Genomic DNA, 25,200 nt, shown 5'->3' with positions numbered 1-25,200 from the left:
CCTCTGGGCTGAAGAGGAAAAGGACCATCCAGATTGTTAGCAGCACAAAGTTCAAAAGCCAGCATCTGTGATGGTATGGAGGTGTGTCAGTACCCATGGCAGGGGTAACTTGGACATCTGTGAAGGTTCCGTTAATGCTGAAAGGTACATACAGGTTCTGGAGCAACATATGCTGCCATCCAGATGACGTCTTTTTCAGGGACGTCCTGCTTATTCCAGCAAGACAATACCAAGCCACATTCTGTACGTGTTACAATAACGTGGCTTCGTAGAAAGAGTGCAGGCGCTAAACTGGCTTTCCAGACAACGCCAGGCACAAAGGTGCTAAGACAATGTTACAACAACGTGGCTTCATAGTAAGAGTGCAAGCGCTAAACTGGCCTGCCTCCTATTGAAAATGTGACGTGCAAAATATGACAACAGAGTGGAATTTCACTTCCAAAACTTCAACAAATAATGTCCTCAATTCCCAAATGCTTACTGAGTGTTAAAAGAAAAAGTGATGTACCAGATTGGTAAGCATGTCCCTCTTCCAACTTTTTTTGGAACGTGAACATCGGCCAATAAGGATTTGTGAATCATTTCATTCTGTTTTATTTACATTTTCCACAGTGTCCCAACATTTTTGGAGTGTAAGTAATTTATATAACCTTCTACAACAGAACAAGATTTAGTTCAGTAGTATGTTGCTAGGATTTACATTAAGCCTAGTTGGGATGAGTCAAGTTTTCTGCACTATCATGAATCCTAGTCGGGATTAGTACTTTCTCTTTGCCATGCCCAAACAGATTTAGTAATTTTCTGAACTTATGTTTACCCTAGCTGGATATTATTAGAGTTTTCCAAATTCACATTAGTTGGGGATTAATATGATTTTTTGGCATTAAAGTACTAATACATAACTAGGTTAAGTGTTTTCTGGACTTGCGTTAAACCATATTAGGGATTGGTTGTTTTCCTATCCAAACTGGGGACACGTTTATTTCTGGATGCATGATAACCAGATTGGTAGGACTTTTCCGGACTTGCATTAAAACTAATTGGGGATTAGTAGAGGTCCTGTGCTGGCATTAAGCCTCCTTATGGATTAGTAAGGTATTGCTGGACTCGCATCAAACCTAATTAGTGTGAAGCATTCTTCTAAACCTGTATTACTAAGCCCTAACTAGGGTTAGAGTTTTCTAAAGGTAAGTCATTATAGGGATTAGTCAAGCTTCACAGGCTCATTTAAGCCTAGCTGGGGATGGGTACTGTTTTGTGGACTCATGTTTAACCTAATTTGGGATTAGTGGGATTTTATGTACCCAAACTTTACCCATTTTAGAATTAGTACAGTTTTAAGATTTTCGGTACATTCAGTAGGGGTTTGGTTTGGGTTTATGGGCAGACTTATGCCGCTTTTCCACTACAAACGCGGCTGAGCCGTGCCGTGCCGAGTCGAGCTGAGTCGAGCTGAGCGGGGCTGTTGGAGTTGCATTTCGACTACAACCGCGCTGAACCGTGCTGGCTGGAAGTGGGTGGACACATTGGGTGGAGTTAGCGAAAGTGGGTGGACGTCATGTGATGTCGTTAAGCAGCGCAAACAGTGACATCAGTGACAGTGGCGGAACAAGTCAGAGCCGGGCCGGGGGCGGGGCAAAGGACCGGGCATTTTATTAAAGCTTATCATACCATCATTTTAGGCTACAAAATGTCCGCAACTGCGGTGTTTACCAATTTCAACACTACCGGGTGCAACTATGTTATTTAGTACATCAAGTCCTTCAAACGAACATGTAACTCAGAAACAAAAAACATTAGGATACTGTACATGGCTCATAATAGAACATCAATAGCCTATACTGCGCACATTATTTGAAGGGCATACGAATGAGCGCTCAGAGGTTGCAACGGTGACAGGAAGAGTCAGAAATAAAAGGAGGGCGGTGCAAACCTCACTGAATGCACTGTGTTTACCAATTTCAACACTACGGGGTGCAACTATGTTATTTTGTACATTAAGTCCTTCAAACGAGCATGTAACTCAGAAACAAAAAAACATTCGGCGACATACTGTACATGGCTCATAATAAAACATCAATAGCCTACTGCGCGCATTATTTGAAGGGCATACGACGAGCCTTGCGCTCCGCGAACTCGTCCACTATGCTCTGTATGTCACTGATTCAGTGAGCTTTTAAGCGGTAGTCTCACGACCCGAATAGTAAACAATAAACATGGAGGACATGGAGTCGTTAGTGTTGCTGGTCTTGGTGCTGTGGCTTGACAACGCCAACAGATACTGGCAAGAGCGTATAGATGAGGCGAGGCGCATAAGGTTTCAGAAATTCTCGTAATTCGTAATTCTTCTTCTTCCGGGTTTGCGGTGTTTACAGATCCCAGCGCGCTCGCGGGGCGTGTGTGGGCATGTGAGGACACTCCTCCTCACCAATCAGTGCACAGGGGAGTGTCTGCTCACGCCCCCAGCCTCAGTCAGCACGGTTTGGCTCGCTTCAGCCCCACTCCAAAACGGTGCGAGTTTTAGGGGCTAAGCAGGGCTGAAACGAGCTGAGTCGTGCTGGTTTTTGGTAGTCGAAACGCGAGCCGTGTCGGGCTGAAGTGAGCTGAAGCGAGCTGAAAAAGGGTAGTGGAAAAGGGCCATTACAGACTCCTTTGTCCGTCACGCCATCAGACTGTACAACTCCTCTCTGGGGGGGAGGAGGGGTAACAGGAGGACAGAGGACGGGAAGGAGCAGCAGCCTAGCCTGACAATAAGCAATACTGGACAATGTGCAATACCTCTCCTGCTGGACTTTTTTTTTTATATTTGTATATGTAAATACTTAATTTATCTAGAAGTTTTCTCTATTTTTTATTCTCTGTTTATCCTGTAATGATGCTGCTGGAATTTTTATTTCCCTGAGGGAACCCTCCCAAAGGGATCAATAAAGTTCTATCTAATCTAATCTACTTATCCCCAGGTGTGCTTATGTTTCCTATACTTTTGATTGACCTTAATAACTACAAACTATGGTTTTCTGAAATTAGATTAAGCCAAGTTTGGGGTTGGTAGAATGTTCTAGACTTGCATTAATCCTAGTTTGGGGATTAGTAGAGTTTTCTGTACTCGTACTAAAAAGGCTCTTGGTTTATTTCCCACAGCCCATGAACGGTCTCCCCACGGCCCAGACATGTTTTTTCCAGCTGCGTCTTCCTCCCTACACCAGTCAGGCCGTGCTCACAGAGCGTCTGCGCTACTCCATCCACAACTGCCCCTCCATAGACATGGACAACTACATGTTGTCCCGCAACACGGAACCGGCAGACGGCTCAGACACCGAATACTGACGCAGCACTCCATCATGGACTCTGTTACATCGGGGGAAAAGAAAAGCACCAAACGAGCTCAGTCTGGTCTGTGCTTTTTTTTTTTTTTTTCTTTAATCTCCCTGGTCAATGTTCTTCCTTTCTGGTGCAATACAGAAATCTCTCGCTCCAGTGGTGCAGGCCGAGAGTGCCGAAGTGATCCATGACTCGTTTATGGGATGGAACTTCTCTTTAAACTTAAAGGTGCAGTGTGTAAAGTTTAAACGTGTTTCTAGCCCATATCATCTTGAAGTTACAATATTGTCATGCTGTGGTTCTGGATAGTTTTGGTATCCAAGAAAATTTTATCTCTGCATTTTTCCGCCCCAAGCAGAAAGGTTTCCTTAAGTCAGAAAAAATAAAGAAATGAGACGTGTAATTTTAGTTGAGGTGATGTGAAAAGCATGTCTTACTTGTGGTTGCATTTTTTTTCTTTCAGGAAGCCAAGGGCTTGCAAAATTACAAACTGCTTCTTTAAAAATAAAAAAAGATAAACAAGAATAACCACAAAATATTTGCCCCTAAAAGCATTAAAATGCTGCCAATGGTTTCAAATGACAAACTGGGGAAAAAAAAAAACACTAATGAGGCATGGGGCAGCTTCTTAATCCCAGTTTATTGATAACGTGCTGTACATCACGGAGGACTGAGGCACTGAGACTCGGACGCTGATTAACACTCCGGTTCATTTTATCTTGAATGTAATACTTGCAAAATGCCATGCACATTATGCACTCAGATTTTATTTGCCAAATAGTGTACTGCAATTCCATTATATAGCCCTGGATGGAATTTAGGTTGTTTTATTTTGAATTTGTTTGTGGATACGTGTGGAAATCCATAGCGTGCTGTGAAATTTTTTTCCCCTTTCCTTCGTGTGCATCAGTCACACACAGCTCAGCTCCAGGTCCTAACCGCTGTGGTGCGTGTTCAGACTGCGCTCCGAGGACGCAAGTTCTCCTCACGTTCTCCACGGAGACTGCAGTTATTACTGTGTGTTGTGGTTTACGTTAACGCTAATTTATTCGATTTGTTTTGTAAAGAGAGCGAGACGTTGGTTGTGCTCAGTGAGATGTTTGCACTTCACACATATATGCATTGTTCTTGAGTATATAAAAAAAATAAAATGAATTTAGAGCTGCTGTCACGTGTTCATTTTTTTAAGCACATCAAAAGATTCGAATACTGTAACATGGGAGGAAGAAATCGTTTTCTACACTTAACGCTTTCTCTAAAACTAACAGATGCCACGCCTTCTTTTCTAAAATTGGCCATGCCTCCAAAACCAACCAGAGTAAAAATGATCACCTCCTCTAAAACTGACCAGTACGTACTGTAGTTTTATATAAAGAGGATTAGTCCAAGATACCGAGGTCACACCACCTCAAATTGGCCACTCCTACTCTAAAATAGACCACACCCCCTCACTAAAAACAATCATCTTAAATTGACCAGTACATAGACCACACCTCATCCTCTAAAACTGATACAGAGGACATGCTTCCTTCTAAAACTGGCCACTCCTACTCTAAACCAGAAGGCACAACTCTTCACTAAAAATGATTAGTTGTAGAGGAGGCGGCGGCACAAACGGAGGTCACACCCCTTCAGTGAAAATGATCATGCCTCCTTCTCTAAAACTGACCAGGACACAGACCACGCCTCCTCCTCTATGACTAACAGATAGGCCACACCCCTTCACTAAAAATGATCACACTTCCTCCTCTAAAACTGTCCAGTACACAGACCAGGGGCGATTCTAGCATCTGATCTTTGGGGGTGCTTAGCCCCCACAGCTGACAGAGGCACCTGGCTTGAACGACAGTGTTTCCACGTTTATTCCGCATTTAGACTAGACTTAACTAGACAAGACTAGACTTATGCAATGTTTTAACAGAAGCTGACCCAATAAACTATGATATCTACACATTTACAACCACAAAGTATCTCGATATGGATGATGAATGTCGTTTTTATCATTCTGTTCATAGACCAGGGAACATCAATATTGCATTTTGCATATTGTGTTGTGTTTAACAATTGTAACTCCAGTCCGTACCTTCACATCTCGCTATGCCAGTAATACTCAGGTGCTACTACGAGTTCCTCATCGGCGTGGAATCCAGTTAAAAAAAACACCATGTCGTAGCAAGCACTCGCGCGGACAGGCAACCCAATCAGAGGGGACTCAAGGAGGAGAGGGATTTTACTGCTCATAGAACTATCACGTAACAGGTGAATTCAAGAACACACACACGCCCGCGCACACATTCATTGCGCAGTGCGCAAGGGCACTTATTTCTGAAAATTACGTCCAAAAGCAGTGTTTTTGAGGGTGCTGAGCTAGGGGGTGCTGAGCTTGTTTTTGGGGGTGCTTGACAGGGCTTTAAACCAGAATTTTTTTCCTATTGGTTCGTTCTGAACAGAAACGCAATTTTAATGTTTCCGGTTTTGGGTTCCACCATTAAATAGACGTTCCCGAACCAGTTAGAACAAAAACATTTCGTTCCCGGAACGGTTAATTACGTTCCCTGTCAGCTGTTTAACAAATGGCTATAAAATTATGTCTCTGTCTCATCCAGCTTAAGACAAATGTAGGCTAATTCTATTACAACCTTCATTAAATAAGACAAGAAATAATTCAAAACAATTATTATTTCAAATGTTGGCGATTTGGATTCTCAGTATGTCTTCCCATCTACACAAACAGAAAAAGTGCCAAAAATGAAAGATAATTCATTTAGTGTGTTACCAAAGGCGAGTCAGGCCCTATGCATTGATAGGCTAACAGAGGTTAACGCCATTTAATGTTCGCGAGCCTCTCATTAACGTGGACAAATATATTGATATCGTGTTTGAAATTGACGTTTTCGAATAACAATAGACTGCAATATTTACCTCTTATTTAAGATGTGGAGACGTGATAGTAGTCCACCCTCCCGCTCTCTCCATTCAGTCAGCGAACGTCACACAGGAAGTGAACCCCAGCGGGTCATAGAAACTTGCGCAGGAGAAGAATGACTTTTTTATTTGTAGGCTATGGAAACTTTGAGGAACGAAATAAAAACCGGTATTAACCGGTTACCATTATTTTTAATAAGCGTTTCTGTTCCGGAACATAAAAAATAAAGTTTCTGGTTTCGTTTCTGTTCCATGTGAAATAGAAAAAGTTCCCGGTTTTCATTCCTTGAACCGGTTCAAAGCCCTGGTGCTTGAGCACCCCCAAAAATAGGCTAAACACGCCCCTGACACAGACCACACCTCCTCTACAACTAACAGATAGAGGCCACCCCTCCTCTAAAACACAAGCCACACCCTTCACTGAAAATGATCACGCCTCCTTCTCTAAAACTGTCCAGTACATAGACCACGCCTCCTCCTCTTCAACTAACAAATAGAGGCCACATCTCTGCTAAAACACAAGCCACACTCCCTTCACTAAAATGACCATGTGTCCTTCTCTAAAACTGACCGGTATCCTTCTTTAAAAGGAGAGGCCACACCTCCTAAATTTCTCCTTGGGGGCAAATGAATTCAAAAATCAATCATTAATAATATTTTAATTCTGCATTGAAGTTGTTACTGGGGGGGGGGGATTGCAAAGCTGCTCGATCTTACAATCCGGATTAACTGTCTTGGTTAATAATCGGCCAGGTTTGTTTTCTGGTCACCTCCCATCCAACCCCACCCTGGAAATGAGGTCATCTGTTATTTTTATACTATGAACAACCCAGAGCACGAGCAACCCAGTAACACCAACTAGTCCAATTACAGAGGTGAAACGATGAGTCAGTGTGAACAGGGAGAAGATTCTGCTGAAGTGCAGGTAGCACACTTTCTGTCTCACACTGAGGGATTTGATGAGTTGTGGCGTCTCACCTTCCTCCCTGAGATCTCACCATTTTGATGAATCCCTCAGCTGTGGTCCAGCGAGAGCGGCTCAAAGTGACGGCCGTAATCATTTCTCTGACTTGCTGCTCCGAGTTCGAGGAGGAGGTGAAGCCTTTCGTCTGATCACTGAGAGATTGACTGATTGCACGGAGATGGAGAACGCCTCTTTAAATCGCATGCCATCATTGGGCAGATGAAATCTCTGCCACGTTAAAAGCTCATCTGAAGAGCCTCAATTATGAAAAACTGAGACTGTTATTAAGCATCGATGACATCAAACAGCACCTCTAGAAAAAGTTCAGAGATTCAGAAGTAGAATAATTTTATGCTGTCGTCATCTCTCGTAGTGACGTTGGTGTAGTATAATAATCCGTCAGGTTAAAGTGGGCGTGTTTGTGTGCATCAGATCTTTTACCTGCAGTGTTTCTTCACCTGTAATTCATGAACGACTTCATTTTACACTACCTCTTAGCATCTTTCTGACCTGGAATTTAGCTCCGCCCCTAACTGAAACAGCTGCTGTTGACAACTCGCGTTAACTTTTAGTATAACTGCATGACCGTGCATCAGATACGTATCCAATCTAAATCTTACTGCATGTGGGATCCGACAGCATTCACGATGTCAAACAAATCTGTCGTGTGAGGGGGAAGAAAAAAAAACCCACGAGAGAATGAATGTGTGCCATTTTTCCATGCAGTGTAAACGCATCCTGAGCACCAGCCTGAATTATGTGCTGAAATAGCAGTCGTGACACACATTTCCCGACACACAACCTTATTAGGCACCTGTTTTATTTGTGTATGATTCACACCGTAGTCAGCAGGTTCGCAGCTGCTCCCGACTCGGACCCGTCATCAGCCTTCGCGCTGTTTTTAGAGCTCCATTCATCACAGCCGATGCGCTGCAGATTTAGAAAAGGCACCTGAGAAAGTCAAAACAAAACACTCCTGATGCTGAGGAAACAAATCGGAAGTTTAATGACTTATAAATCGAGTGTTATTATCTGAGACGCAGGGATGATCTAAGAATTTGCTCCAGAGTCCCTCGAGGGTGAATTCAGTGCGTCGATACAGGACTTTACATTTACGATTAAAACCTAACGAGTGTGTGGACTCTATCCAGGATTTTGATTCGGATTTAAGTCAGTGTTTTATAAAGTACAACCCCGATTCCAAAAAAGTTGGGACAAAGTACATTCATTCATTCATTCATTCATTATCTCTAGCCGCTTTATCCTTCTACAGGGTCGCAGGCAAGCTGGAGCCTATCCCAGCTGACTACGGGCGAAAGGCGGGGTTCACCCTGGACAAGTCGCCAGGTCATCACAGGGCTGACACATAGACACAGACAACCATTCACACTCACATTCACACCTACGCTCAATTTAGAGTCACCAGTTAACCTAACCTGCATGTCTTTGGACTGTGGGGGAAACCGGAGCACCCGGAGGAAACCCACGCGGACACGGGGAGAACATGCAAACTCTGCACAGAAAGGCCCTCGCCGGCCCCAGGGCTCGAACCCGGACCTTCTTGCTGTGAGGCGACAGCGCTAACCACTACACCACCGTGCCGCCCTGGACAAAGTACAAATTGTAAATAAAAACGGAATGCAATAATTTACAAATCTCAAAAACTGATATTGTATTCACAATAGAACATAGACAACATATCAAATGTCGAAAGTGAGACATTTTGAAATTTCATGCCGAATATTGGCTCATTTGAAATTTCATGACAGCAACACATCTCAAAAAAGTTGGGACAGGGGCAATAAGAGGCTGGAAAAGTTAAAGGCACAAAAAAGGAACAGCTGGAGGACCAAATTGCAACTCATTAGGTCAATTGGCAATAGGTCATTAACATGACTGGGTATAAAAAGAGCATCTTGGAGTGGCAGCGGCTCTCAGAAGTAAAGATGGGAAGAGGATCACCAATCCCCCTAATTCTGCGCCGACAAATAGTGGAGCAATATCAGAAAGGAGTTCGACAGTGTAAAATTGCAAAGAGTTTGAACATATCATCATCTACAGTGCACAATATCATCAAAAGATTCAGAGAATCTGGAAGAATCTCTGTGCGTAAGGGTCGAGGCCGGAAAACCATACTGGGTGCCCGTGATCTTCGGGCCCTTAGACGGCACTGCATCACATACAGGCATGCTTCTGTACTGGAAATCACAAAATGGGCTCAGGAATATTTCCAGAGAACATTATCTGTGAACACAATTCACCGTGCCATCCGCCGTTGCCAGCTAAAACTCTATAGTTCAAAGAAGAAGCCGTATCTAAACATGATCCAGAAGCGCAGACGTCTTCTCTGGGCCAAGGCTCATTTAAAATGGACTGTGGCAAAGTGGAAAACTGTTCTGTGGTCAGACGAATCAAAATTTGAAGTTCTTTATGGAAATCAGGGACGCCGTGTCATTCGGACTAAAGAGGAGAAGGACGACCCAAGTTGTTATCGGCGCTCAGTTCAGAAGACTGCATCTCTGATGGTATGGGGTTGCATTAGTGCGTGTGGCATGGGCAGCTTACACATCTGGAAAGACACCATCAATGCTGAAAGGTATATCCAGGTTCTAGAGCAACATATGCTCCCATCCAGACGACGTCTCTTTCAGGGAAGACCTTGCATTTTCCAACATGACAATGCCAAACCACATACTGCATCAATTACAGCATCATGGCTGTGTAGAAGAAGGGTCCGGGTACTGAACTGGCCAGCCTGCAGTCCAGATCTTTCACCCATAGAAAACATTTGGCGCATCATAAAACGGAAGATACGACAAAAAAGACCTAAGACAGTTGAGCAACTAGAATCCTACATTAGACAAGAATGGGTTAACATTCCTATCCCTAAACTTGAGCAACTTGTCTCCTCAGTCCCCAGACGTTTACAGACTGTTGTAAAGAGAAAAGGGGATGTCTCACAGTGGGAAACATGGCCTTGTCCAAACTTTTTTGAGATGTGTTGTTGTCATGAAATTTAAAATCACCTAATTTTTCTCTTTAAATGATGCATTTTCTCAGTTTAAACATTTGATATGTCATCTATGTTCTATTCTGAATAAAATATGGAATTTTGAAACTTCCACATCATTGCATTCTGTTTTTATTTACAATTTGTACTTTGTCCCAACTTTTTGGAATCGGGGTTGTACAGTAGCTCCAGGAATCAGTTCTCATAATTACAGCTCCTGTTCTGTTTACGAAAACCAAAAAACAATTGGACTTGAATAGACTTATGATACAAAATTAAAGCTAGATCTCTCTGAGCCTGGGTTCTTCAAGGTTCTTCACTTGTCCCTTAAGGCAGGACCCTACACAGAGCCGTGTTATCAGAAACAACTCCAAGCAGAACGTACCGGTATTATGAGGTTAAGAACGTTTAATTACCCGATGAACTCTTGAACCCTTTTTCTAAAAAGTCTATAAAGTTCTGAGATCAACTGTAAAATCCTGACAGGTTCTTGAGGTTCTGTAAGGCATTTTAAAACACTTTAATGACACAGAGCTCCTGTTACCATCCTGAAGTTGATTATTTTCCAATGATGGCATGTCCTGAAGCGTTTTATTCCTCTTACACCACAAGTAAGATTTTTATGCTGAAGGCATCAGAAAACATCACAGCTTTACCTCTGACTGTTAAAGGAGAACTGAAGGCAAATTTTTTTATCATCAAAATTCTATTCGTCTCATTTTATTAAATATCGGAATGCATTTTTGATCGCTATTTTGTCGCTGTTATAGCAAGTTATGAGTGTTTGAAATATGCTCTGTAGTATATCAGTCCATATGTCGAAGCAATGGCTGTAAACGAGATGCGTTGAGACCTGTGCGAGACATCGTAGGACGGAAGTAAAACGTACAGCAGAAATCAAAGTGACCGACGTCTGCCAACGTGTCCTGTGTCTGAAATCGCTCACTCGTTCCCTACTCCCTATATAGGGAATTACTATAAAGAGGACTATATAGTGAGCTTGTTGGTAAAATGAAAAAACACTTTCAGACACTAGTCCATCGCGCTGGTATTTACGTCATTACTGTCGCACAATTAAAACGTGCCAGATCAGTCGGCTAGTGGGTTTCAGAATAATAAATACATGCGTGTGTTTTTGTGATAAATCCATATTATACTGAGCGCATTTCACACATTAATCAATACACAGTACCTGCAGCTTTCAGTTCTTTTAAATCAAGGCTGAATACTTTCATCTTCGCCGCTGCCTTTTATTCAATCACATTTGGGACTTTTAATTTGATTTCTTTCAGCGTGACCGCAATGCATGATGGGATATACTGCTTTGGTTAGTGACCATCGTCGTACACTACTTTTCGTGATGCATTGTGGGATACTTTGAGTGCACTATATAGGGTGTAAATAATCCTCACTAAGGTTTCGAACAGCACTACAAAATGGCGTCCTCACTATATAGTGAGTATGGAGCGATTTCGGACACAGAGGTCGTCAAAAGACGCGCACGCCCTCTTTCGAATGCTGATGTAACCAAGCCGGAAGTTTTGTTTGTTTTGGTAGCAATCAGGAAAGTTTGAAAAAAGTAGGCAGTAATCGTCATTTAAACTCGTTTTTGTGCAATACTTCGTTTGGAAAACAGTTTTCAAAATGGCGGCACTGACATCTGGCTGACGCTTCACGTTTCGAATTCTTGCACAAGTCTCGTGAAGATCGCGTGTATAAGCGACGTCTACCGTGGACCAAACGAACTAAATTCAACACGGCTAAAAACCGAATAGGCCGATAAGTATAATATTTAATTGCAATTAGTTGCCAATACAAGTCACGATATAAGGTTACTACAACGGAAAACGTAATTGAATAACACGTTAATTAAGAAATAAAGCAAGTTTAAAAATTACTTTACAGTAGTTCCCCTTTAAATGCTGACACTGGAGACTCCTTCCATCGATGTTAGAAATATCTCTTTGGAGAAACTTTAACCAAATCAACAAATTTTTAATCTGTTTACGTGTGAATGAGCTGCTACTCTGGAAACGATAACATAGTAGAATGAAAGCTTCAATATAAAACACGTCCTGACCAATCAGACCCTCGGTGTTTCACTGCTGCCAGTGATGAAACATGAGAATTTATTATTTCTTTAACCTCACCCTGCAATCACAGCGCGTATGATTACTCCACACTACACTGCACACACTCGTGAGGTTGTGCTGTTGTTTTAAAAGCCTTCTGTTTAAACGGCAGCACTAAAAGAACCTGACTGTCTGCTGCAGCAGTTTATGACTGGATCATTATGCAATGCTTCAGGGAGCTCGCTCTCTAACGGCTCCCGGTTCTCACTGTAGAGATGATTAGATGCTGCTCCATCAGGCTGCCACGTCGCTGCACGTCTCTACACTTCATACAATGCACTCCATTTGGCATTCTGGCCTCGAGTTGAAAACTCGCACCTCATGAATAATTCAGAGCTGCGTGAGTTCACAGCCTGAGTGGCGGATACTGGCGCTCCTCTCCAGGCCTGCAGGGGGCAGTGTGGCACTGTTATGTTGACTGGCTTTCTTTCAAAAGGTGCATTTCCTCTATATGCCCATCAGACATAACATTAAAACCACTGATGTGTGAAGGTGTAACATTATCTCGTTACATTGACACCCATCATTAGACAACAGGAAGTCATGGCCTACTGGTTAGAGAAGCAGCTTTGGAGCCAAAAGGTTGCCAGTTCAATTCCCTGGACCAGCAGGAATGGCTGAAGTGCCTCTAAGCAAGGCACTAACTCCCAACTGCTCCCCAGGCTGCTCCGGGTATGTTGTAAGTCGTTCTGGATAAGAGAGTAATGTAATGTAATATAACAGCAGGTGAACAGTCAGTCAGTTCTCACAATTGATGTGTTGGAAGATGGAAAAATGGGCAAACAAAGATCTGAGTGACTTGAACAAGGGCCAGATTGTGATGTTTAAACGACTGGGTTAGAGTGTCTCCAAAACAGCAGGTCTTGTAGAGTGTTCCTGGTACGCCTAGGTTAGTGCCTACAAAAACGTAGTCCAAAGAAAGACAAGACAGCTGATGCACCAGTGGCAGGTTCCTGGGCACCCAGGGCTCACTGATGTGCATTGGTTAGTGAAGGCTTGCTAATGTCTTGGTGCCAGACACCACAGGACACCTTCAGAGGTCTTATGGAGTCCAGGCCTTGATGGAACAGAGCTGTTTCAGAAGCACAATATTAGGCAGGTGGCTCCTGCACTACATAGAGCAGGAACAGGGACACCAGACCAAACAAGATGGAGGACTGGTATTTGGAGGGGACATGCAAGTCATAGTTCAATGACTAGTCTCATCTCATCTCATTATCTCTAGCCGCTTTATCCTGTTCTACAGGGTCGCAGGCAAGCTGGATCCTATCCCAGCTGACTACGGGTGAAAGGCGGGGTTCACCCTGGACAAGTCGCCAGGTCATCACAGGGCTGACACATAGACACAGACAACCATTCACACTCACATTCACACCTACGCTCAATTTAGAGTCACCAGTTAACCTAACCTGCATGTCTTTGGACTGTGGGGGAAACCGGAGCACCCGGAGGAAACCCACGCAGACACGGGGAGAACATGCAAACTCCGCACAGAAAGGCCCTCGCCGGCCACGGGGCTCGAACCCGGACCTTCTTGCTGTGAGGCGACAGCGCTAACCACTACACCACCGTGCCGCCCTCAATGACTAGTTTTCTAAAAAAAATAAAATGAATCATCATGGCTTCTGTAGCAAAGCTTCACTTGTTGTTTCTCCAAAAATCACATGCATTTATGTAAATTATTTAGCTGAAGGAAGCTCATGGGGCGAGAGACATTTGCTCAGAACAGGGAGAGCTTTCAGGACATGGCATCCTTAAAGTAATAAATGTAAAGATGTTTATTCTCCCTGCATCAAGAACAAGATAGATGTTGCTCATCTGTTCAGAGTCCAACGGCGCGAGTCAACAGTGATGACGTGAAGCATCTTTACAAAATAACTAATCAGTATATAGCTGTAAATAAGACCATCAGTAAAGGTTAAGATGTTGTTGCTGTTCAGTCATGTTAGCAGTGGTTTAAACCTCAGGTTTCCACAAGATATGATTTTGATTCGTAAGGTAGCGATTTGATACTTGATGATACCACTGAAACTCATGCAATACGATTCAATTTAGTAGCCTCTGATCGATACGTGACCAACTTTGTTCAGAACCTGGGGTAGGGCCAGTGTTACTTCTCGCATCATGACGTGGAGAAAGACCATTTTTCAAAGTATGAGTTACTTATACGATAATCAATTGATTGTTGAATGAATTCAATGCATTGATGAAACATAATGCAACTGAAAGTGTTACCAATTTTATTTGAACACCCCTTTAAAACAATTGGAGTCAATGGGGGTGCGCTTACTTTTAGATATGATTGTGCACACTAACCAAATTAGCATATTTGTTGATCACTGGCGAGCTAATATAAATCTATTAATCTAATGTAAACGTTACATAAATAGAGGATATTACATGATGGCGCAAAGATATGAAGTTTATCTTCGAGTGATGAATGTACAGATCACGAACGAGTGAGTGGAATGAAGGAGTGAAAATATTTTCAACACAAGATAAACTTCATACCTTCGCTCCACTGTGTAACGTTCTTTATATTATTTGGACACATTCACAAAAATAAAAATACACAGTTAATCAAAAGAATTTTAATTTTGACCCGGTTCACCATTTCGACAACGCAGCGGGAAAACACTGGGAGTGACGTCATCGGAGTGAAATATCGGGAATTGTTACACATCCAGGACACTTTTTCGATGGAATAAAAACGTGTTCTATTCCCTTCTAGCGGGTTTCATTCATTTGGTTTGATAGCATGCAATATTGTTAGCATATCGCTTATCCTACATGTATTACATCACTCTACTTAATGGAGAATGAGCGGTGAATATGGTTTACGATATTGCATGGTTGTCAAGACAACATGTCACATCGGAGACGTAAAACTTCTGCACTAGGAAGTGACTGGGACAATTTGTAAACAAACATGGCCGCCAGGTTTGCTTGAAGATTTTGCGAGAATTTTGAAAGAGAAAGATGCGTTGAACACCCAAAAGGAATGTGTATGGATAATAATAATAATAATAATGTCTGGCTTTTTTTCGTGGTCTATCAGATATATTCCATTCAGCTGCTCGTCTTCGACTCGTTCAGTATCATGCTCGCCGAATGGAATATATCTGATAGACCACTCAACACCAGACAATATTATTTAAATATGTCCCTCAGATCCGTGATGTATTTCGTATGAAAAATGCGAGTTTTTCAACACGAGAAGATAAACTTCATATCTTCAAGCCAACATGTGATTTTCTTTTTATTATATCGACACATTCACAAACAAAAAGTCCCCAAATTTATCAAAACAACTCACTCATCGATTTCCTCACAAATCACAGATCGAGATTTATGTCCCGGTGTTGGTTCTCCACGTCCCGGATGGAGCTCAGATGAAAAACACGAGTGGTGTATTTCACACTAAAACACTCCTGTCTGTGTGATAAACTTAGTATTTTTCCATAATTTTTTTTTCCCGAAAAATTGCTGAAATGTTCTTTAAGTGGCCTGAATAACGGGTTAGAGGAATTCTGAGAATGGAAACTGGGGCCAGGTGCACACTTTTTTGCACAGCTGGTTTGCTGATGCAGCTCATTCTTCTCATCCATGTTATTTTTCTTTCACGTGAGACAAGGTTAGGGAAGCGAGCGCCCTCGTCTCGTCACTCCAGATCATCACTCGGAGCTCTGCACATCTAAATCATGGGCATGGTGGATTTCCTGTTGGGGAGAGGGCAAGAGGTGTGGACACAAATGAGGGGAGTTGTAGGAAAAAGGTCTGCATCAGGGCAAACGGAGGACAGAAGTCTATTAATCAGAGACAAAAATGCTGATAGAAACTTCCTACAGTGCAAACCCTGTTGGTTAAAAAGTTCAGAAGTCATGAGGTTTTATTTTTTGCGCAATTCATTTTAGGTGTTAAGGCTACATTAGCATGCGCTACACAGACTCATATAGCAAAAAGACTAACTAATGAGTTATTTATCACAGATAAAATGCACTAATAGGTGGAATTTGCTTGCTTTCAAGCAAGCTTTCAGGAACCCGTAGCTGATGTGCTCTTATGGCAACCAGCTAATGGGAGACGTGCCAGAGGAAGATCTGCAAAAACGTACATGATGTACTTGCGGATACTGGACTCACATACGGTATGATGAGCTCCAAATTGCCACAGCCAACAGAGATGACTGGAAGACTCGTGTCAATGGATGCCGAGTAAAATCCTCATTGCTGTAGTAGTAATAGGTGGAATTTGTTGGAACAGGTTCCTAAATGTTCTCCCAGTCCCTCTTCTAGTTCTGGTAATTATAGTCAGCATGTCGTTTCATTTAACGAGTGTCACAATTGCTGGAAATCAACACATCATGTCATCCTTAACCTCTCTGCACTTGGTGTACAGGGGAAGATACAGATCAGATCTAAAAGTGATGAGAGACCTTCATCAATGTCATCGTATTTATAATAAGATAAAAGTGATGACGCAGAACCACGATCCTCATTTCAGATGCATGTTCTACTGTAAGCATCTGATGATGTGATTAAGTCACACTTTCATCTTTCATCAAATCCCAGTTGGATCCGGTTTGTAGAGCGTTTGGTTTCCCTGCATGTCGGATGCAGCGTTGCTTCGGATTAATTAATTCCCAGAGCATCAGCGTCGGTTCCCTGCCGGCGAGTCGACCTCCTGCTGAGAGCTTTGAAATGCTGGTGAAGAATTTCTCTCATCGAGTTCTCCTGTTAATCCCTTTACCATTTCATAGGAAATCAGTCAAATCATCAGATCTGCTGTCTGTCTGCACCACCACACTGCACACAAACTCGTACACAACTGATTTAATAGCGATGTATTCTTATCCAGAGCTAATTTTATATTTACAAATCATGTACATTTCCAAGTACCAATTTCTCATTCATTGCTCATTTAAAAAAGGTACTGTTACTCTTAATTTTCATTTATGAGGAACAAATTTAAATATTAACGCTTACAAAATACTTAAAGGGATTTAAATTTTACATATTACTGACTTCACACACACAGCAGAATATTTTAAGAATAAAAAAACACTTCATGTCATGCTGTTACAGGAAAAATTCCAAAAAGTGCCGTGATGACAGGTAGAGTTCCTGTTCCCGCTCCTAACGCTGATTATTTTCCTCTAACAGCAGGACCTGAAGCATTTTAGTCCTCTTATACCACAGCAATTTACCAACAATTACATTTTTTTTTATTTATCAGAAAAACAACACATCATACTTTATCCTTTTATAGTTGTGCTGTGAGTTCGGCTTACAGATAAAATGCAAGTTAAAAAAACAAAAAAAAAAAAAAAAAACACCCCCCACAACCCATACCAAGACCTTGTCACGTTTCTGACAAACTGCAAAACAAACTCCTCTGTTATAAAGTGCTGACACATGTTTATGGAGACTCCTTCCATAAAACATTATATAAATGTCTCCTTACAGAAAACTTCTCTATGAGGGGTGTAAAAATGTGACTATGTGCAAGTCATGTCATACTAATTAGCATTCTATAAATTATGTAATTAACGCAATTGCACTGTTTGAACACTAGAGGTCCTAATCTCTGGTGCACACCCCATAGAGTTAAACTATATACTGCACGCTGCTCAGATGATACCGACCCTGTGCTGCTGCAATCTACAGTGTGTGAGAAAGAGGTTGCGAAAGACGGTCGGTTTAGCCGCCTTTGGAGCTCTAGTTCAGGTTAAAATGATGCCACAGGTGCTGCTACAGAGCTCTGTGTTTAAATCGATCATTTTGCCAGAGTTAGTCTTTGATTACTCAACAAAATCTGTGGGGGAATTTATAAATGTATTTGTTTAAGATATGACGAACCTGTATTACATTGTTCATAGCCATTTTTTAATTATATACAGAGGAAAAAAAACATAATTTGGCATTTATGCCTTTTTTTAAAAAAAGGAATCTTTTCAGTCATAAATTTTCTACACTCAAATTTTGTTCAGAATATTCTCATCTCATCTCATTATCTGTAGCCGCTTTATCCTGTCCTACAGGGTCGCAGGCGAGCTGGAGCCTATCCCAGCTGACTACGGGCGAAAGGCGGGGTTCACCCTGGACAAGTCGCCAGGTCATCACAGGGCTGACACATAGACACAGACAACCATTCACACTCACATTCACACCTACGCTCAATTTAGAGTCACCAGTTAACCTAACCTGCATGTCTTTGGACTGTGGGGGAAACCGGAGCACCCGGAGGAAACCCACGTGGACACGGGGAGAACATGCAAACTCCGCACAGAAAGGCCCTCGCCGGCCACGGGGCTCGAACCCGGACCTTCTTGCTGTGAGGCAACAGCGCTAACCACTACACCACCGTGCCGCCCCTCAGAATATTCTGAGAGTCAAAATGAACCGAAATCATGAAACCAGTATCATGAATCGAATCGTGACTGGAGGGTATCGTTACACCCCTGTTGATAGGGAGCACAAGTTGTTACTATAGAAATCAACGTATTAGAACTAGCGCATTAATAGAACCCTGTGATTTGCAGCTGCTGTTATAGAGAGTCTGACCAATCAGAATCAAGAATTCACCAGGAATGTACTATAAACCCTTTTCAAAAATCCATTTAATTAACACCCTTTATTGAAAACCGCAGAATAAAACCGGACTCAATACTGAGCTTAGAGGGACTTTTATCTCAAACTGCCTCTCTCCTGCTGGGTGCTGTACATATGCTCACTCTGTAGGGGTCTGTTTGGGTTCCCCCCCATGTTTGGATCAATTCCCAAGTGATTCTAGTGTGATGGTTGCTTGACTGTATAGCCCCCCCCTTACTTTAAAGGAACAGTCCACTGTACTTCCATAATGAAATATGCTCTTACCTGAATTGAGACGAGCTGCTCTGTACCTCTCCGAGCTTTGCGCAACCTCCCAGTCAGTCAGACGCAGTCAGACGTGCTGTCACTCCTGTTAGCAATGTAGCTAGGCTCAGTATGGCCAATGGTATTTTTTGGGGCTGTAGTTAGATGCGACCAAACTCTTCCGCGTTTTTCCTGTTTACATAGGTTTGTATGACCAGTGATATGAAACAAGTTCAGTTACACAAATTGAAACGTAGCGATTTTCTATGCTATGGAAAGTCCGCACTATAATGACAGGCGTACTAACACCTTCTGAGCACTTCGGCAGCGCATTGATACGGAGCTCAGATATCAATGCGCTGCCGAAGCGCGCAGAAGGTGTTAGTACGCCTGTCATTATAGTGCGCACTTTCCATAGCATAGAAAATCGCTACGTTTCAATTTGTGTAACTGAACTTGTTTCATATCACTGGTCATATAAACCTACGTAAACAGGAAAAACGCGGAAGAGTTTGGTCGCATCTAACTACAGCCCCAAAAAATACCATTGGCCATACTGAGCCTAGCTACATTGCTAACAGGAGTGACAGCGCGTCTGACTGCGTCTGACTGACTGGGAGGTCACGCAAAGCTCGGAGAGGCACGGAGCAGCTCGTCTCAATTCAGATAAGAGCATATTTCATTATGGAAGTACGGTGGACTGTTCCTTTAAAGCATCCTGTTTCTTGTGTATATTTGAAAGCTTGATGTGTGTGTAGGATTTAAACAGTAATCCTGGATGGACAGGCGGTGCATGTGTGTGTCGGAGGTTTCCTGATTACATTCATGTCCCTGTACAACAATCTCAGAAAAGCTGATATTTTTAGGATCCAGACCGAGTCTTCGCTCACAGAACTGTACGTCTGCATCAGTAAAATTCCAGTGAAAGGGGGAAAATATTTTCCTACCATGGAACTACCGTACCATATATTCTGGAAACTAAGGCTGCTTTCACATCTTGAGCATTTGCTAAAGTTTGCATCAGAGTCAGATTTTTAACATTTTTCATTTGGTTTCACATCCCAATGATTTTCATGCTCACCAAATTGCCTTCGTTCCTGCGTTACAGCGACTCCACTGGTCAGGAGTTCAGTGCTGTCAGCACTTATGGACATTAATTATCAGATTGTTTTCTGTTTTTTTAAAAAGTCATCAATACATCAGAATCTCTCACATTATACTCCATCAATGTGCCAACAGATATTTCTATAGACTCCTTTCTATTCTCATTTGGGATGAAAATATTCCTTAAAGGACGTTATTTAAAGGAAAACCTGAACAGCTGAAGTGTTAATGACTGAATGTACGTACTGTATGTTTTGAATCCAAATTAGAATTTGAAAGGTGTTGTGATTTTTTTTTTAATCCAACACGTTTTATTTAAACTCCTTTAGATTTTTAAGCAGAATTCAGCATAAACATTCCCAGTGACAAAATTCCAATCCATATCCGAGCAGCACAAATATCTTTCTGTGATGTTCTTTCCAGAAACATATTTTAAAAGTAATTTACTCTGACTATTCTGCATGATATAAACCAAATTTCTCTAAACTGCAGCAATAAAACGAAATACCCTTCATATTCTCACAATACGTATATTTAACAGTTATTCCATGAAATTGAGTCGTACATGAGCTGATAGCTGATGAGGTGCGTAGCACCGAGGAGAATAACTGTTTTATTCGATCCATATTCGGTGGATTTTGAGAAACAGAGCATTTTTATTTTTTGCAAATTCGATCAATAAAAACTTTATACAAAACGTCCGCCAAAATCATTTCCGCTTAGAATGTAAAGAAACCGGCAAAATGACAGGAGCAATTTGTGAAAAATATAATAATAATAATAATAATAATAGGGTGGCACGGTGGTGTAGTGGTTAGCGCTGTCGCCTCACAGCAAGAAGGTCCGGGTTCGAGCCCCGGGGCCGGCGAGGGCCTTTCTGTGCGGAGTTTGCATGTTCTCCCCGTGTCCGCGTGGGTTTCCTCCGGGTGCTCCGGTTTCCCCCACAGTCCAAAGACATGCAGGTTAGGTTAACTGGTGACTCTAAATTGAGCGTAGGTGTGAATGTGAGTGTGAATGGTTGTCTGTGTCTATGTGTCAGCCCTGTGATGACCTGGCGTCTTGTCCAGGGTGAACCCCGCCTTTCGCCCGTAGTCAGCTGGGATAGGATCCAGCTCGCCCGCGACCCTGTAGAACAGGATAAAGCGGCTAGAGATAATAAGATGAGATGAGATTTCGTCCTTGGTTGGTTTAGCAACACACTCTGCCACTGTTTTTCTCTGCTCATGGTATATGAGCTGATATCCTAGTAGTAGAGTAGCCATTCAGAGCATGAAACTGCTCATATCCAGTGACTATGGATAGAATAAATATATGACTAACAAAAAAAATTATTGGAAACATTTCACAGTACTTGAAATATATTTTTGCTTTCTTTTCTACTGACACACAAATGCAGAAGTGCTGCATGTGCACTTGATTGACGTTTAATTTAATCCAGAGTCAGAGTTCAATAACATCAACATAAACACGAAATATTATCATGCAGTCAGTCATCTGATCTGTTCTCAGAGCCATCGTATCGGGTTGTGTTTAATAACATCACCGTTTCAAACTATTCAAAATGAGCAACAACAACAACAAAATCAGCTGAGTTTGGGAGAAAAACAGAAAAAAGGCTGCTAATTGCTGAGACGTTTAAAACCCTGCAGGCTTTTAGGATATGAAACCGCCAGATGATGGCGATTCATATAGATTATACACACAGCGCCGTTTTCTCTCCTGGTGTTTCACATCCTTGGCTGTGCTCTCAGTCTCTCTCTCTCACACACACACACACACACACCCTGCGGCTCTGCGTACGCCTGCTTCAGCACTCCTAGAATGGGGGGGAGGAAAAACCCACCCCGTACAGAAAGCAGTTTCATCAGGAATCTGCAATATAGAGCCTGTTCATGGGTCTAAAACCCCTGGCTTTGAATTTAATCACCGTACGATTGACCAGAGAGATAACAGATTGGCTTAATCTCTGTGACCTATAACACACACACACACACACACACACACACACTATCCTTTGAAATAGTGAACTGATATAAAATTTTACTGTAATAAAGCCTCAGATGTTAAGAAACTTCCTTCACATCTGTTTCTGATGCTATAATTATGACTTTGCTTCCTTCATTAACACTAATAAACACGATAACAGTGAGTCTGTGGAGCTGTACGTTAGGAGTCTCTGGATCATACATTAGCATTTCGTATTCTTACAGAAGAAGTTCTTCATGTCTGCCTGAGTTTCCTGTGTGTGTGTGTGTGTGTGTGTGTGTGTGTGTGTGAGCATACAGTGATTACTATAAATCCTATTTTTAGTGTGAGGGCAGATGGCGGAGTGTGTACGGTACACGGTCACAATTTGGTACATCGGGAACGAATGAGTTGGATTTCTTTTCCAGCAAATTTCTGCTCTCTGAAATAAAGGATGAGGAAAAAAGAGACCAGAAAATGATGGTCAGTCTCGCTAATCCCATCATGTTTTAAGGCTGAGAGACAGCAATTAAATCACGATCAATGTGGGAAAGATTGGAGCATCAGAATAAAGCAGAAGAGCAGCACGGACAAGAATACGACAACAGCGTGAATTAGAACCGACCGAATACAGAGTCGAACACGACGGAACACTATAGAAGAGTCTCATGGAATAGAATATAACAGAATAGAGCCGTGTCAACTACACTACCGTTCAAAAGTTTGGGGTCACTTTGAAATGTCCTTATTTTTGAAAGAAAAGCACTGTTCTTTTCAATGAAGATCACTTTAAACTAATCAGAAATCCACTCTATACATTGCTAATGTGGTAAATGACTATTCTAGCTGCAAATGTCTGGTTTTTGGTGCAATATCTCCATAGGTATATAGAGGTAGCCTGGGCCCGCCCATCCTAAGTGTGACGCAACACGAGGGCCTGTTGCGAGCTTAGTCTGGCAAGGCAAGCTATCTCCAGCTCTTCCAAGCTCCCGAAAAATCGGGAGCCAATCAACTTTGAGCATCTCCAACGGCCCTGGGTAGAGGCGTGTTCAAGGCAGTGACGTAGTAGAACTGCGACCGGAAGCCATAGATTGTTTACAGAATCTATGCCGGAAGCGCTTCATTCACTAGAAACATTACAAACATGGAGCAGCGGCAAGCCTTTGACACAGCGGTAGATGCTGTATTGAAAGCATTCAACGGGAAGTTCTCATTGAAAACGGAGCAAAGAGCAGCCCTGGAGGTATTTATCTTCTTCCTGTTACTCAAGCAGTTTCCGTCGCATCACATAAGTCAGAGGAAAGAGTGATGTGATTGGTTTAAGCTTCGTCACAGCCTTTTCTGGCTTCGACCAGTAGCAAACTGAGGCATTTCAGGGAGGCGGGTCAACCATGCCTTTGGGAAACGGTTGGGCTTAATATCTTTGCCAGACCAAATGCTCGCAGAGCTTTGAAGTCGCGTTAGCCAGACTAGTATAGAGGCCCATTTCCAGCAACTCTCACTCCAGTGTTCTAATGGTACAATGTGTTTGCTCATTGCCTCAGAAGGCTAATGGATGATTAGAAAACCCTTGTACAATCATGTTAGCACAGCTGAAAACAGTTGAGCTCTTTAGAGAAGCTATAAAACTGACCTTCCTTTGAGCAGATTGAGTTTCTGGAGCATCACATTTGTGGGGTCGATTAAATGCTCAAAATGGCCAGAAAAATGTCTTGACTATATTTTCTATTCATTTTACAACTTATGGTGGGAAATAAAAGTGTGACTTTTCATGGAAAACACAAAATTGTCTGGGTGACCCCAAACTTTTGAACGGTAGTGTAGAGCTGGATAGAATATTATCAGAGTAGCACAGAATAGGTTTACGGTTATTTAGCACAAAAGTCTTTTAGCACAACCAAGTTCTTTAGCACAAGATCCAAGAACACTTCATCTTTATTATGAATACTTACTGATCATGTTTAAAGATTTCTGATGGATTTTTTTTAATGAAAGTTGCTGAGATCCCGATCGAAAACGAGTGATTGTATTTCTCCACTCCGCCATTTTGAAACCGCCATGCTTGATATGAAAACAGTAATGTGTGATATCAAATGGACTTTTAATAATTTGAGTAAGTTTTTAGGAATAGATTCCGCTCTTATTGTAGTTGGCAAAATGCATGTTGTCAAGCAGGGCAAGAGACATAATCCCCCGGTTAATTAATTCAGCAAACGCATAATTATTGAAAGTCAGTTGAATTTGTGATATGACCTGAAGTGACTGAAGTTATCTGTGAAGGTGCCCACAATTCAAGGTTTGTTATGGCTTAACTACAAATATCCAAAGACACTAACGAATCAGATTTTCAGTCCACGTTTCAGGGATCAACAACTGATCCTTAACATGCACCGCAGCAGAAATTCCAGCTTCCAGTCGCTAAGCAATCATAATAAACCCCTTCCTATATCAAGATGAATATTTTTTTGCGATTATTGTGACAATTAATCCAAGTTGTGCTAGAGAACAGAGTTGTGCTAAGAGACTTATCTACTAAATAACCAGATACTGAATAGAATAGAATAGAATTTTATAAATACAGCAATGAATGGAATCAAATAGGATGGGCTAAACTAGACCAGACCAGAAGAGAATGGAATGAAATGGTAAGAAATGTAATGGAATATCAAAAGAGAACAGCAGGAAGTCAAACCGAACAAAATGGAGCATAAGGGAATGGAATTAAAATGAAATAAGATGAGGTTGTACATCATGAAAGCAAACAGAATAGAATAGAATAGAAAGGAATGGCATACAACAGAACTGAATAGTATGGAAGATAACAGGATGAAATAAATTTAAATACAGTAGTGGAGTATAACAAAAGAAAAATATGCAAGATGATAGAACCTCAAATCAGAAAAAGTTCAGATGGTGTCAAAAATA

General features: G+C 42.0%; 1 protein-coding gene across 8 annotated transcripts in view; it reads left to right on the top strand.

Moving 5' to 3' along the window:
- The window catches only part of LOC132895123 (probable E3 ubiquitin-protein ligase HERC1), a 91,025-nt gene extending 86,538 nt beyond the window's left edge, over positions 1 to 4,487 (top strand). For all 8 annotated transcript variants that reach the window (XM_060935350.1, XM_060935349.1, XM_060935348.1 and 5 more), the window contains exon 80: positions 3,142 to 4,487. In XM_060935350.1, the coding sequence (XP_060791333.1) occupies positions 3,142 to 3,327 (186 nt within the window). In that variant the 3' untranslated portion in view covers positions 3,328 to 4,487. The remainder of the gene's footprint in view (positions 1 to 3,141) is intronic.
- Positions 4,488 to 25,200: the final 20,713 nt, after the last annotated feature.

The sequence above is a fragment of the Neoarius graeffei genome, chromosome 12 (assembly GCF_027579695.1).
Source record: "Neoarius graeffei isolate fNeoGra1 chromosome 12, fNeoGra1.pri, whole genome shotgun sequence".
Classification (NCBI taxonomy): Eukaryota; Metazoa; Chordata; class Actinopteri; order Siluriformes; family Ariidae; genus Neoarius; species Neoarius graeffei.
This window is presented reverse-complemented; position numbering and strand designations above follow the sequence as displayed.